This window comes from Cygnus atratus, chromosome 9 (assembly GCF_013377495.2).
Source record: "Cygnus atratus isolate AKBS03 ecotype Queensland, Australia chromosome 9, CAtr_DNAZoo_HiC_assembly, whole genome shotgun sequence".
Lineage (NCBI taxonomy): Eukaryota > Metazoa > Chordata > Aves > Anseriformes > Anatidae > Cygnus > Cygnus atratus.
Genome location: NC_066370.1, coordinates 24210328 through 24221844, shown reverse-complemented (window position 1 = coordinate 24221844; position 11517 = coordinate 24210328). Strand labels below are relative to the sequence as shown.

The 11517-nt window shown below is 40.3% G+C and overlaps 1 protein-coding gene across 1 annotated transcript; it reads right to left on the bottom strand.

Annotated features, from left to right (window-relative positions):
- Positions 1-521: 521 nt before the first annotated feature.
- Positions 522-10527, bottom strand: NMD3 (NMD3 ribosome export adaptor). The gene is made up of 15 exons (XM_035557189.2): positions 10405-10527; positions 10084-10218; positions 9307-9403; positions 8238-8318; positions 7732-7860; positions 7098-7188; positions 6936-7014; positions 6529-6625; positions 6134-6251; positions 5187-5332; positions 4411-4523; positions 3405-3477; positions 2773-2879; positions 1827-1897; positions 522-1405 (listed from the first exon to the last, which is right to left on the bottom strand). Exons 1-15 carry the CDS (start codon positions 10446-10448, stop codon positions 1272-1274), a joined length of 1515 nt encoding a protein of 504 aa, XP_035413082.1. The 5' UTR covers positions 10449-10527; the 3' UTR covers positions 522-1271.
- Positions 10528-11517: the final 990 nt, after the last annotated feature.

Sequence of the window (11517 nt, the reverse complement as noted above, 5' to 3'; positions counted from 1 at the left end):
TTCTCACTTTAAGGAAAAAAACAACATGCCATGCCTTTCCTTATACTGAACTAAATTACTGTCATGAGATAAGTTGTACCTTTGCTTTTCAGCAACTTAATGGATTTTTCTCAACTGCTCCTCTACGTAGTAGAAAACAAAACAAAACAAGACAGTTCCTGGGAGAGAAAGCAGGAGAGCTTAGTGCTACACAAATGCACAGTAAAAGACAGCAATTCTAAGGAATGCCTGAGCTGCTAACAATGCCTACATCAAAACCGTCTTTCCAAATTTCCATTTTCTCCTTTACAAATGGATGGTTACAAGACTGTGAAACATAATCAGAAAAAGTATGAAGAACTGATGACTAAACATACCTCCACCTTTTACAACCAAAAATACCTTTGCCTTCTCTGGCACACTGCCACTGCAGTAAACTAAAACCAGAACAATCAGCATGTAATGTCCTAGTACTCTGCTTGTGTCTCTTTGGGTTTACAGTAGAGATAAATTTAACAGTTATATAAACGATAGAACAAAAATGTCCGTATAGTCTTTTAATAGTTGTTAATGGGTGTTACTAATTAAAAAGAAAACTGCTTTTAATCCACCGATACAGGCATGGAATACAGTACAATAAAATATTCATTACCATTTAACAGAAGACTCATTTTTTTCTGATTATGGGCTGCATCTTCAATCAATTTAAAAGGAAGTGTTTTTGTGTACACAACATGTATATTTGGAGCCTCCTTATCAAAGGATCCGAAGATACATTCTTGAACTTTCCCCAAATATTATATGGAATAATCTAGCATCGTCATAAAAGGCTTCAAACCATTGTACCAAAAAGATTAAGACACGAAAAAATCCTTTTCAGGTGAAGAAAAGGAAGCCATTTACAGAGGATAAAAGTCTAGCAAACTAGAATAAAATCTCTCCCTCTGGACATTCTTCCTTAATAATCATCTTCCACTTCAGACAACTGATGGATAAACCTGCAGTTAATCAAGTGGTCTTTACCTGCAGAAGCTGCAGGAGAAAGTGCTCAAGAGGTGCCAAGAACGTGTGGAGCTGATGCTGCAATGCTTGCGCAGGAACTTATCTGCAATTGCTGATCTTCAAGGGAATTTATACGTAAGTGTTCGTTCAGCAGCATGATTTAGGGGTACATTGATAGAGATCATGTTACTTTTCATTTCCACGTGATCCCGGTTCATAACGTTTGCTTATGTACGGGGTACTTCCTCCTCTCCAAGGGAGTATTAATTGCATTGATTAACGCATTGTTCTTATTCTGTCATCATATTCGCTCCCTCCCCACCAGTGGCATCCTGGGAAATATGGAGATCCTCTAGCATTTCAGCCAGACTGATCCGTGGAGCGCCATCATCATCCGTGTCGCTCTCCACTGGAATGTCTGCATCTAAAAGAGCAATTACAAAGACAACAACAAAAGAACAGCTAAGCAAAAAAAAACACCACCACCACCAAAAAAATCCAAACAAAACAAAAGAAACTAAACAAGCAAACAACTCCCTCCTAAAACCCAACAACTCCAAAGACAAATGCTTGCCTTCCCGGAAGATGCCAAGTTACTTATCAAACCTTTCATCCAGCACCGGTTTTGGGTGTGGAAGAAAATAGGCTTTTACCTCCATATTAAGGGCAAGAAAACACCGTATGCATCACTCGGTGCAAGTGAAATACCACATGCTATCACATGACAGCATTTCTCTAAGAATGAGCAGTTCAAAGATCCAAATGCAGAACTTCAACAAAAATATTTTCACTCAAATAGTAATGATGAAGTTACATGCAATTAAACAGTTAAAAAAAAGCCTTACTTCTGTAAATGTTGACGTTTTTCCTTATGGCTTCATCTTCTTCAAGATCTTCAAGGAAGTCTTGGTATTGTCTGTAAAAGATGCTTCATATATTTACTAAACTTTTCCTTTGCGTTTACACAAGTTTATAAAACAATCAAAGAAACAAAGCCTCAAGAAACAACTGCAGTCTGCAGTTCTTTAGACATGCCTTCTGAGTGCATTCCAACATTTCCAACTTGTTATTTCTGCTTTTTCTCCAAATCTTTAATTCTTATTAGCACCTATTCATTTCCAAAGGATGTTTAAATTGCCTGTCCTTGTTTAACTCTAATTGCCTCGTTTTTTCTACTCATTTGGACATTATCTAGTATCTCCTGTTGCTCTTTCAGCTTTGCCATGGAATAAACTAGCTACAAACACGTTTTCATAAAAGCGTCCCTTTAGCCAAAAAGACAGAAGCCGTAAGCTACAGACACAATGCTTCTGATATTAATCGTTTGTCTCATAGTTTAAGTTTTTCTTGAAATGACATAAAGATAGTTTTTTAATATTTTGCAACAGTAAACCTGAAAGACTTGCAGGGTTATCTTTAAGATTCAGGATTTAGTTTGTGCCTTGCCCCCTACTGTTGGCCTCAGTATCCGTCTTCTCTGAAAACTCAGTAATCACAATAGAATACTTTAAAAGCATAAATACGGTGCATATGCTTGAAGCACTTCCTGCACTAGGGAAAGGGGAAAAATGCAGAGATCCTCCTCTTCAGAGGACACCGAGATCAACCTATCCTGTGAGCCACCATCATGCTCGCATAGAACCAGCAGCATTTGCTTGTGCCCCTCTAGCAGTCAGTAAGGCATTACATCGCAGGGGTTTATCTTCAGCAGGAAGTGGTAACTGTTACTTCTAAATTCGGCACAGTATCCTAGGTAGAAAGGACTGAAAAGCTTCATGGCAGACAACAAACCTTTCATCATCTGTATCCATGCCTTCTCTGTCCCTTTCCAGCTCTTTCAGTTTCCAGTTTCTGCGATGCTGGCGTTTGGTACGGTCATAGCTCTTCTTTATTAATACCTGCAGTGAAAACCAGCAAATATTTACACACTCGCACCTTAAATGGAACTGATGGCATGCTTTAAAAAATCAAACCACCACCCAAGTCTACATTTCAGCAACCATAAAATCATCTAAACGAATGTTAGAATCGTTCTTACCAACAAGCACAAGGCAGCATAAGAGATCTGTACTTTTGCCCTGAACACCCCACGATGGCCAGTCTGGCACTATACAATTTTGTATAGAATTCATCTTGTATTTTTCAATTCAACCCAAGGTATTTGGAAACCTTTCTGTCCTGAAGAGGCACACATTGGAGATGTAATACAGTTTTCACCACACGTTGCAGGGTAATTCGAACAGCAACGAGTAAGTTAAAGTAACTACATTATTTAAACACCACCCAAAAATGCAAGTACTCAAAATTAGATTCTATTCCTTCAACACCAGGGAACGTGTGTGTTCATTATGAAACTATTATATGTGCCTTAATACCTCTGAGTAACGTAGAGAACTTTATACAGAGAAAGAAGATGTTCTTACCACGTCAGGAATACTGTGTGGGTTCATCTTATTCACAAACTCATCATTCAAGTTACAGTTAGCCAAGTCAAATCTAAAATTAGAACAGGTAGTTCATCATTTTATGTAAATGTACAAGATTGTACTCAAGGTATTATATGCTTGTATTAAAGAGCAAATTTAATGCTTGTGTTAAAGAGCATAGCTCCTAAGTTACACAAGTTACAGCTCCTAAGAAAGATAAATGTTTCCAAATGAATTAATGAGCAAGGAAAAAATCCACATCACTATGCAGCTGACAAAACTGAGTAACTCCTACAAGCTGCTGTTCCCAAATTCAGTAGGACATGGCACTCAGCAGCCTCCTGAACCAGTGTAACAATATCCCTGAGGTTCTGCTGGCTTCAGTAACAATCATGTTTAAGCCCACCAGTTTAAGCATCCCTGTCCAAACCTAATCTTACAAACGTTTCACATTTGTCACTGCTGTACACAATACTCACTATCAAGCAAAAAGGCCATATGCCTTCACTTCCTCGGGTCTTGCCCAGCATTTTAAATATCCCTCTCATCCGTGTCTGAACAGTTTTCTTATCTGCACTTTACAAGTCAACACTTTAGCTCTTGTACTACTAACAGCCCTTTTCCTGGCGTTATTTCTGCTAGAAGAGTTTTATTGTATTAGAACCATCTCTTCATGGCCAAGATGAAAGATTCTATCCCTTTTGCAGATTTCATCTAGAAAGCTGACAACTTTCTTGATAATATATAAACAAGAATCCAGGCCAGCAGTATGAACTGAAACAACCATTCCAGCTTCCTAGCAACCAACTAACAGTTAAGTCATCAGGCGCCAGTATTTTTTCCTGTGTTTGCTCTTGAGAGATTCAAAACTTTCCTTCCACAACAGCATATAAAAGTCTTTCATACTTCCCATGTAAATCCATCATCAGAATTCCTACTGCAAGGCTGAATGCTAACTCCTATGGCATAGCTCATTCAAATAAAACCAAGAAACAGAACAGACCCCAAGACAAGGTCTCCAGGATTTAGAATGTGTCCCAAGTGCGTAGAGCAGAAATACTGATGATCTGTATTCAACTCCGAGGTTTTCTGTACCCAGGCTTCAGCCAGCGTGTGCTTGAGGAATGAAAAATAAACTCTTGTAATAAATGCAGCTTAGCTTTCTGTACTGTTGAAATATTTGTACTGCTACACTGCTGGTTTAAATTACGTTTGTAATTAAGCTTGTACTTCTACAACAGGCATCCAACATATTGCTCCCCACTCCTAATTTCTCATCTTTACAAAACTAAGGAAATGGACATGGCGATCACTTCACGCAAGAATGCAATGACTTCTTTTTTTTGTTTGTTTTTAAACACACTTCATAACTTTCTATTATATATAGCTTTTGCCTGAGGAAAAAAACCAAACATTTGGCACCAGTCCATTAATTCTGATTAAAAAGCAATGCTTCTGTACTTTAACAACCAAAAAAATCAGTAATTGAAGAGTTGAAAAGCTGACATAAAATAATAATTTCAATAATGATAATAGAATGTAGAGTTTAAACTCTTTGATACAAAATTCTAAAAGTGGAACTCAAGTAACACCTTCACAATTTCCAAAACAAAACACTGTCCCCATCTGTCTGAGAGGAGCTTTTGCAAGTGACAAGACAGAAATGCATACATCTGGCTTTTAACATAGAATGATTCAAAACCGAAGTTCAGTGAAGGAGGGGACGAAGAGGAGAGGAAGGCCTAAAACGAGATTAAACACAGAGGAATGAACTCTTACTTTGTTTGATCTTGCCCCTGCACCTGCACCTTTCTTCCTTTCTTGAACTCTATTGATATCCATAACAATAAATTCCTCTAGCTGTTTTGGGTGGAACAAGCTATTGAAAGGGTGGCGCCAGTAGGTATTTCCATCAATTTCAGCAACTGGAAAAAAACGAGAACCAGCACAGACAATCACAAGGGAGAGTTTCCATCAGAGAAATTAAAAGAAAGCATTAGCCAAAATGTAGGCAACTGTAACACATTCTGTTCAAGTTTTCTTTATGGTAACAAACTATCTGGGACAAGACACACATCGCAAACTCTCGCTAGGACAGTAGTTGATGATCTGTGACAGCCAGGTCACATACCACCTGCCTGAAGCACAGACAACTTTTATTCACAAAAATAATTTCTCTAATAAGGGACATAGCCTTATTAGAGGCATTTTTCTGTATATAGTATATATAGCATAGCATATACACACACACTACTATAGTGGGTATACACACACTCATGCACCCCTACTATATAAAGCATCCAAATACACATGCACACAGTGCAGTCTGTATAACTGGCTAGACAGTACAGCTGAGCAGCAAAATCTAATCAAAGCATCTGCTTCTGTGGTACCCAGATAGCTAGAATTGAAATTACAGAGGAAAAAAAATAAATAAAAAGAGGTCTCCTAATTTTAGAAGCACACCTCTGACAAACCTAAGTGCTTAGAGGGGCACTAGAGCACCCATGAACCTAGTACTGACCCTCCACATTTTGCCTAGAATACTCGGGAAATGAGGCTTAGAGAAGAGCTATGTATCAGTTTGCTGTTAAATTTCTGTGAGCGCAGATGCATTTACAACATGAAGGTGTAAAAACACAAGATTTCATGATACCAAAAATAGATTGTGCCAACAATAGAAAAAATCACATGCTGCACAGCGCAGAAAAGAATTGATAACTTACTCTGCAGAGTGCTAGGATCAATGAGGTGGACAGTACTCGTTACCCTAATGCACACGCAGATCTGGCTCATGTTACCAAGACTCTGTGCCAGTTTTGGTGACAGACATACAACGTTATCCTGCACACAAACAGAAAACAGTTTACACTCACATTTCCTTAATTTTTAACCAAGTCTTTAGAAAAATCTGAAACAGAGGTTTTTAAACTTTAGATTTTCAATTCTCCACCCAACATCCCCCAGTAACTTCAAGATAGCGGCTACCTGCGCTTCATGCTCAGTGTGGGCAGACCCTCCCCATTCCCCTACACACACAATAAATCTTGCCTCCACTAGCAAAACCAAACTCTACCCACTTCATACAATACCCTCTGGAGATGAAACAGAAAGAAGCTACCTTGCATACTGGAACAATTTCCACAGAGAAAGTGCTTTTGTAATTGTAGACATTACTATGAACATCATGTGAGGTCAAACGTTGGGATGACTTAGACCTACAAAACACAAAAATAGAGCTTTCATGCGGCAAGAAGGACACTACTTGAGACAAAATAATCACCACAACGTACAGCAACAAAAGCATACAGCTATGAACAACCAATACATTAAGACATTGGAAAGATGCACGAAGGTTAGTTTCACAATGGCTAAATGGAAAACACAGGACTTCTGTAGAAAGGGTTTTCTCTATTCTAGCCAGAATACAGGTTCATTACACTTTCACGATTCTTTAAAAATGAAGGAAACAGACATTTCTCAGAAGCTCTTGGGTACTCCATGCAATAAATAAATAAAGCGATGTACCTAGATGGAACTGTACACTGAAGAAAGTCTACCATCTTCTGGGCCTGTTGCTTCGAAGAATAATAAAAATCCAGGCCATCTGAAAGGAAAAGAAAACCTTGATGAGCACACCTACTTCATGTACTACATTCACCCTGAAGATTAACAAGCCACCCCACTTACCATGGATTTCTTTGATGCGAAGTGTATTTTGATGAAGCTTGTGTTTTAAAATCAGCTGCTCCAAATAGAAGAAAGTCTTTTTGTGCAGAGTCTAAAACAAGGACAAGATAAATCTATCAAAGTTGTTTAAGAACCACCTAGTGCAAATGCAGTATCTCTGGAGAATAAACATTTATGTGAAAAGAACATCTACAAAAGGAGGAGTCCAAAGGCTACCGTAAATCATCAAAATGACTTCAGAGATGTGCTCTATTTATAACAAATTATTTAAAGCTTCTGTTTCTTATTTTTGTATAACTGATTGCTAAAGATAACATTTTCTTTAAAGAAGATTTAAATATTTATAAATAATCTGTCCCACTGTTTCTAACACTGCCTTAAAATACAGAACAATATTTAAAAATTCACATAGGATCTGCCTGCAAGCCATCACATAAAAACGAATATGCTAATACTACTAAAAAACAGAAAAAGCTTTTTTAAACTAAGACCAGTAGGAAAAAAACCACCAATCACTATATTTATTACTGTGGTAGCGGGCAAGTGTAAGCACATCTTTTCCTGAGAAAATCATCCAAAGATTTCTCTGTGTTACTGTTTTGCCATCAACAAACGAAAATTAGTTTGCTTCTACCTTTTGCCTCACTTGAACTACAGCTTTCCAGAAATCCTTAGCTTCAATTCTATGACAGTCTTCACACATTTGAGGCTGAACCATATATTCCACCACAAACACTTGTTGAAGAACCGCTCCATTTATCACCTGCAAAACAAAAGTGTAGAAGATTCTCTCTTGTCAGTCCTGTCAAGACAGAACACTAGTTTACCACAGCATTCTGAAGCAACTTCCCTGTTATACTAGAACTGTATGACCGACAGCTATACTTATGTCAGAAATGTCAGCAATGTTTTCCCAACTTTACAGGGACAGCAGATAATCTTCTTCAAATTGTGATGAACAGCACTTTAATGACAAACTTTAGGCATAACGAAGTCAACCTTTTTTCAAGAGAAGGCATTAAACACGTCGGATTTTATCAGAGAACCGATAATCTAAAAAGCAATACCAACAATAAAAACCATCCTGTTTGCCATGACAGCTTTAAAAAACCTACATGCAGATTGCTCTACTTTTGTTACCTCTTTCTGAACAGTCAGTTTCAGCTTCAGTCTCTTAGAATGTGGTTCAGTCCAAATAAAGCCTGCATCAATCAGCCGGACCTGCCAGTGGGAACGAACAAGGACTCAGCGTTAAAAACAAGCAGCTCTAGCTACCAAAAGACACAGGCTTATGGTATAATTTGTTGTTCCTCAGCTAACCGAGGAAATGAATAACCTCATTATAAAAAGCATATCCTGGAATACTAAACCCAATTAATAATGCTTGTTAGAACACAGAGCCTGATCTACCCAAAATAATGGACACACAACCTCACAGAGTGTCAAGCCAGAGTAAGCGAATTCAACAATACCTCTGGATGCAATGTGATGATCAAGCTGAATCATACAATGGTTTGTTCAGGACTTAAAAGCCAATTTAATCTCTAAAACTAAGAATGCACAAATGTACTGCAAATATTTTACAAATATGCCTGTATTTTACATACGTACTGGTCAACAGCAAGAAGCTCAGTAAGCCAATCAAATTCAGATTTTGATGAATGCAGTAACAAAACTTTTTGCCTAATACACTCAGATTTTCTCATCTAATAATAAAGTGTCTCATACATTCAGAATGTTAAGTTAAAACGTGACTTTCAGTTTAGCCTATTTACAGGCTTTTTTCATATCACAGTAAACAAGTATTGCGTAAACATTTTAAAAAATATTTAAAAAGAAAACTGTAAAATTAAGGTGCACTAAAATACATTAGTTTCCTTCAGTTGATTGAGCTCATCTCTCATCTATATGACAACAACTGTGCAGGACACTGAATGCTGTTAGGTCACAGAACTGTACTGCAGTAGCCTCCTCAATTTGCTTCAAAGTTCTTTCTTACAACCTGTCCCTACCAAATGTTCCAGAATTCCAGTACTGAGCATTGAGATCAGATTGTCATTACTTGTGCTCCCTATAAAGTGGTTAATAAACTCTGCACAAATACTAACGACTGCTCTGGAAAAACTGAACCCTGCATCAGTTAGCTAGACTTCACTTTACATAGTGCTAACAGACATGTTGTGAAATACTAATACAATTCGCTGCCTACCTTGTTAAGTGAAGCTTTGATTTTTTTAAGACACAGTGCAAGAAGCTCTCTTGATTCTAAGGCACACTGAATCCAAGTTCCTGGAGGCTGAAGATACCTATAATAAAGAAAACATACTACAGTATATAATGTGACTTCAACCAATTAAATCATTCAAAAGATGTGCAATTATTTACCAAGCTCTCAACTGCAATATCAGCTATGCAACTACAGCTTTTGCCTCCCTAAGAGAATAAGATTTACTCGTTCCAAAAGCATTCAAACTTTTACTGCCATCCTTACGAATTTGATGTTTTGCTTTCAGAGCCTATAAGCTCATCCACTTCAATCTTCTTGGCTCTACAGCCCAACACCTTCCTCCTCCCACAAGAAAGGAAATACATGAATGTGCTGGATAAAGTAAAAAAAAAAAAGAAAAAAAAAACCAAAAAAAACAACCAACCAACCAACCAAAAAACAACAAACCTACACCATGCTACTACCAGCTGTCTGCATACTATTACTCTTAAATCACGTATTGAAGACTTCCATGAAGACGATTTAACTAACCTACAAAAAAAAAAAAAAAGCTAACCCTACACCTGCAATATCATCTCCAAATCGGTGCAAGAGACCAGAAGATCACCTCCAAGCTGTACCAGACTTGACGAAAACACACCACAGAGAGCGACAGAAGCACGAGCGGAGAGGCCACCATTCCCCCGCTGGCCCGATTCGCCCCACGAGGCAGGTCCCCGGGGGGTGCCGTCTCTTGGAGGTCGGGGTGCAGGTGCCCACCTTTCGCACTGCTTGCAGAAGCTGACGGTGAGCTGCTTGGGGATGCCCTCGGTGATGTCCACGCGCGCTCGCAGGCAGCCCACGCACATGTTGGCCGGGTTGGGCGGGATGGGCACGCCGCACTGGCAACACAGGCTTCGACACAGGGAGGAAAGAAGTCAGTCACAAACCGAACCCCAATGCACACCGAATGTACGTTCAGGTATTTTTTCTTTATTTTCCCTTCAAATAAAAGCGGAGGCCCAGGAGCCCAAAGGACTTATCTCTGCCCAGCCACCTCCTGCACGCCGCTCTGAGGCCTCCCCCGACCGCCCCGCTTACATGTTGCCCTGGCTGGGGGCCGCCGGCCCCGCCATGTACTCCATCGCGCCGCCTCAGCGCCCAGCACACGCGGCCCGCAGCCGGCTGGGAGCGGAGGCAGCGGGGACGGCTTCCGGGCGGCGGAGGAAGGGGAGGAGAGCGGCGGTCCCGCGAGAGAGCGGGCGGCGGGGCCGCCACCACGAGATGGCGGCAGCGCCCTCCTGCCCGCCCCGGGGCCGCCACCACAAGATGGCGGCAGCGCCCTCCTGCCCCACCTGCCCCGCGGCCCCCACCACAAGATGGATGGCGGCAGCGCCCTCCCGCCCCGGGTCGCTCCCCTCAGGGAAGCCGGGGCACCGAGCCTGGTGCGCGGTCTGGCCCCGAATGCATCGTGCTTTGTAAATAAATAAAGAAGTCAGGGAAATAGCAAGTGCTGTGTTTTGGAGAGGGAAGCTTAAGAAGAGTATTGCATTTGCGCTATATTTTATTGCAGGCGATCAGCCTGATGGTCCAGGAAAATAAAAGATTCTGACGTTTCCCACTGATTTTTTTTTTTTTTTCTGCATCAAGTTTGGAAATTGGATGAGGTGTGAGCAAGAGCAGTGGTTGTTGCTGCCCGGGCCAGACTGCCGTGAGGGCCGGAGGGCACTGAAGCCTCTTCAGGGGCCTGGGGTTCTTTCAAGCATCCCATGTCTCGGTTTAGTACTAGTGCAGGCACGTAAAATGCAGCTATAGGTTTTGTTCTGAAAACAAAACAAAACAAAACAAAACACCAACTTGAGTTATCAAAATCAGTAAATGTTGGAATACAGAGAAGGGCGATACGTTGGCACAGCTTCACTGGAAAGCCGTTAGCTGAGGGTGACGGGCAGCTGCCTTCCCTGATGGGGATTTCCACACACGTCTCCATTGCTCCCTCATGTGGGATGCAGGGGAGCTCTCTGGAGGCCTTTCTACTTCACTCAGCTCAGAAAAATGAAAATAGAGAGCTTCTACTCTCTGGTTTTCAGATAAATGTATTTTATACTTGCTGGCGTATGTATGCCACTTGCAAATAACAATTTAATTAAATGAACTTTTTCAAGCGGACAAATTGTTTTTGTCTAGTCAGAACGGAAAATTCCACCTTCAGGA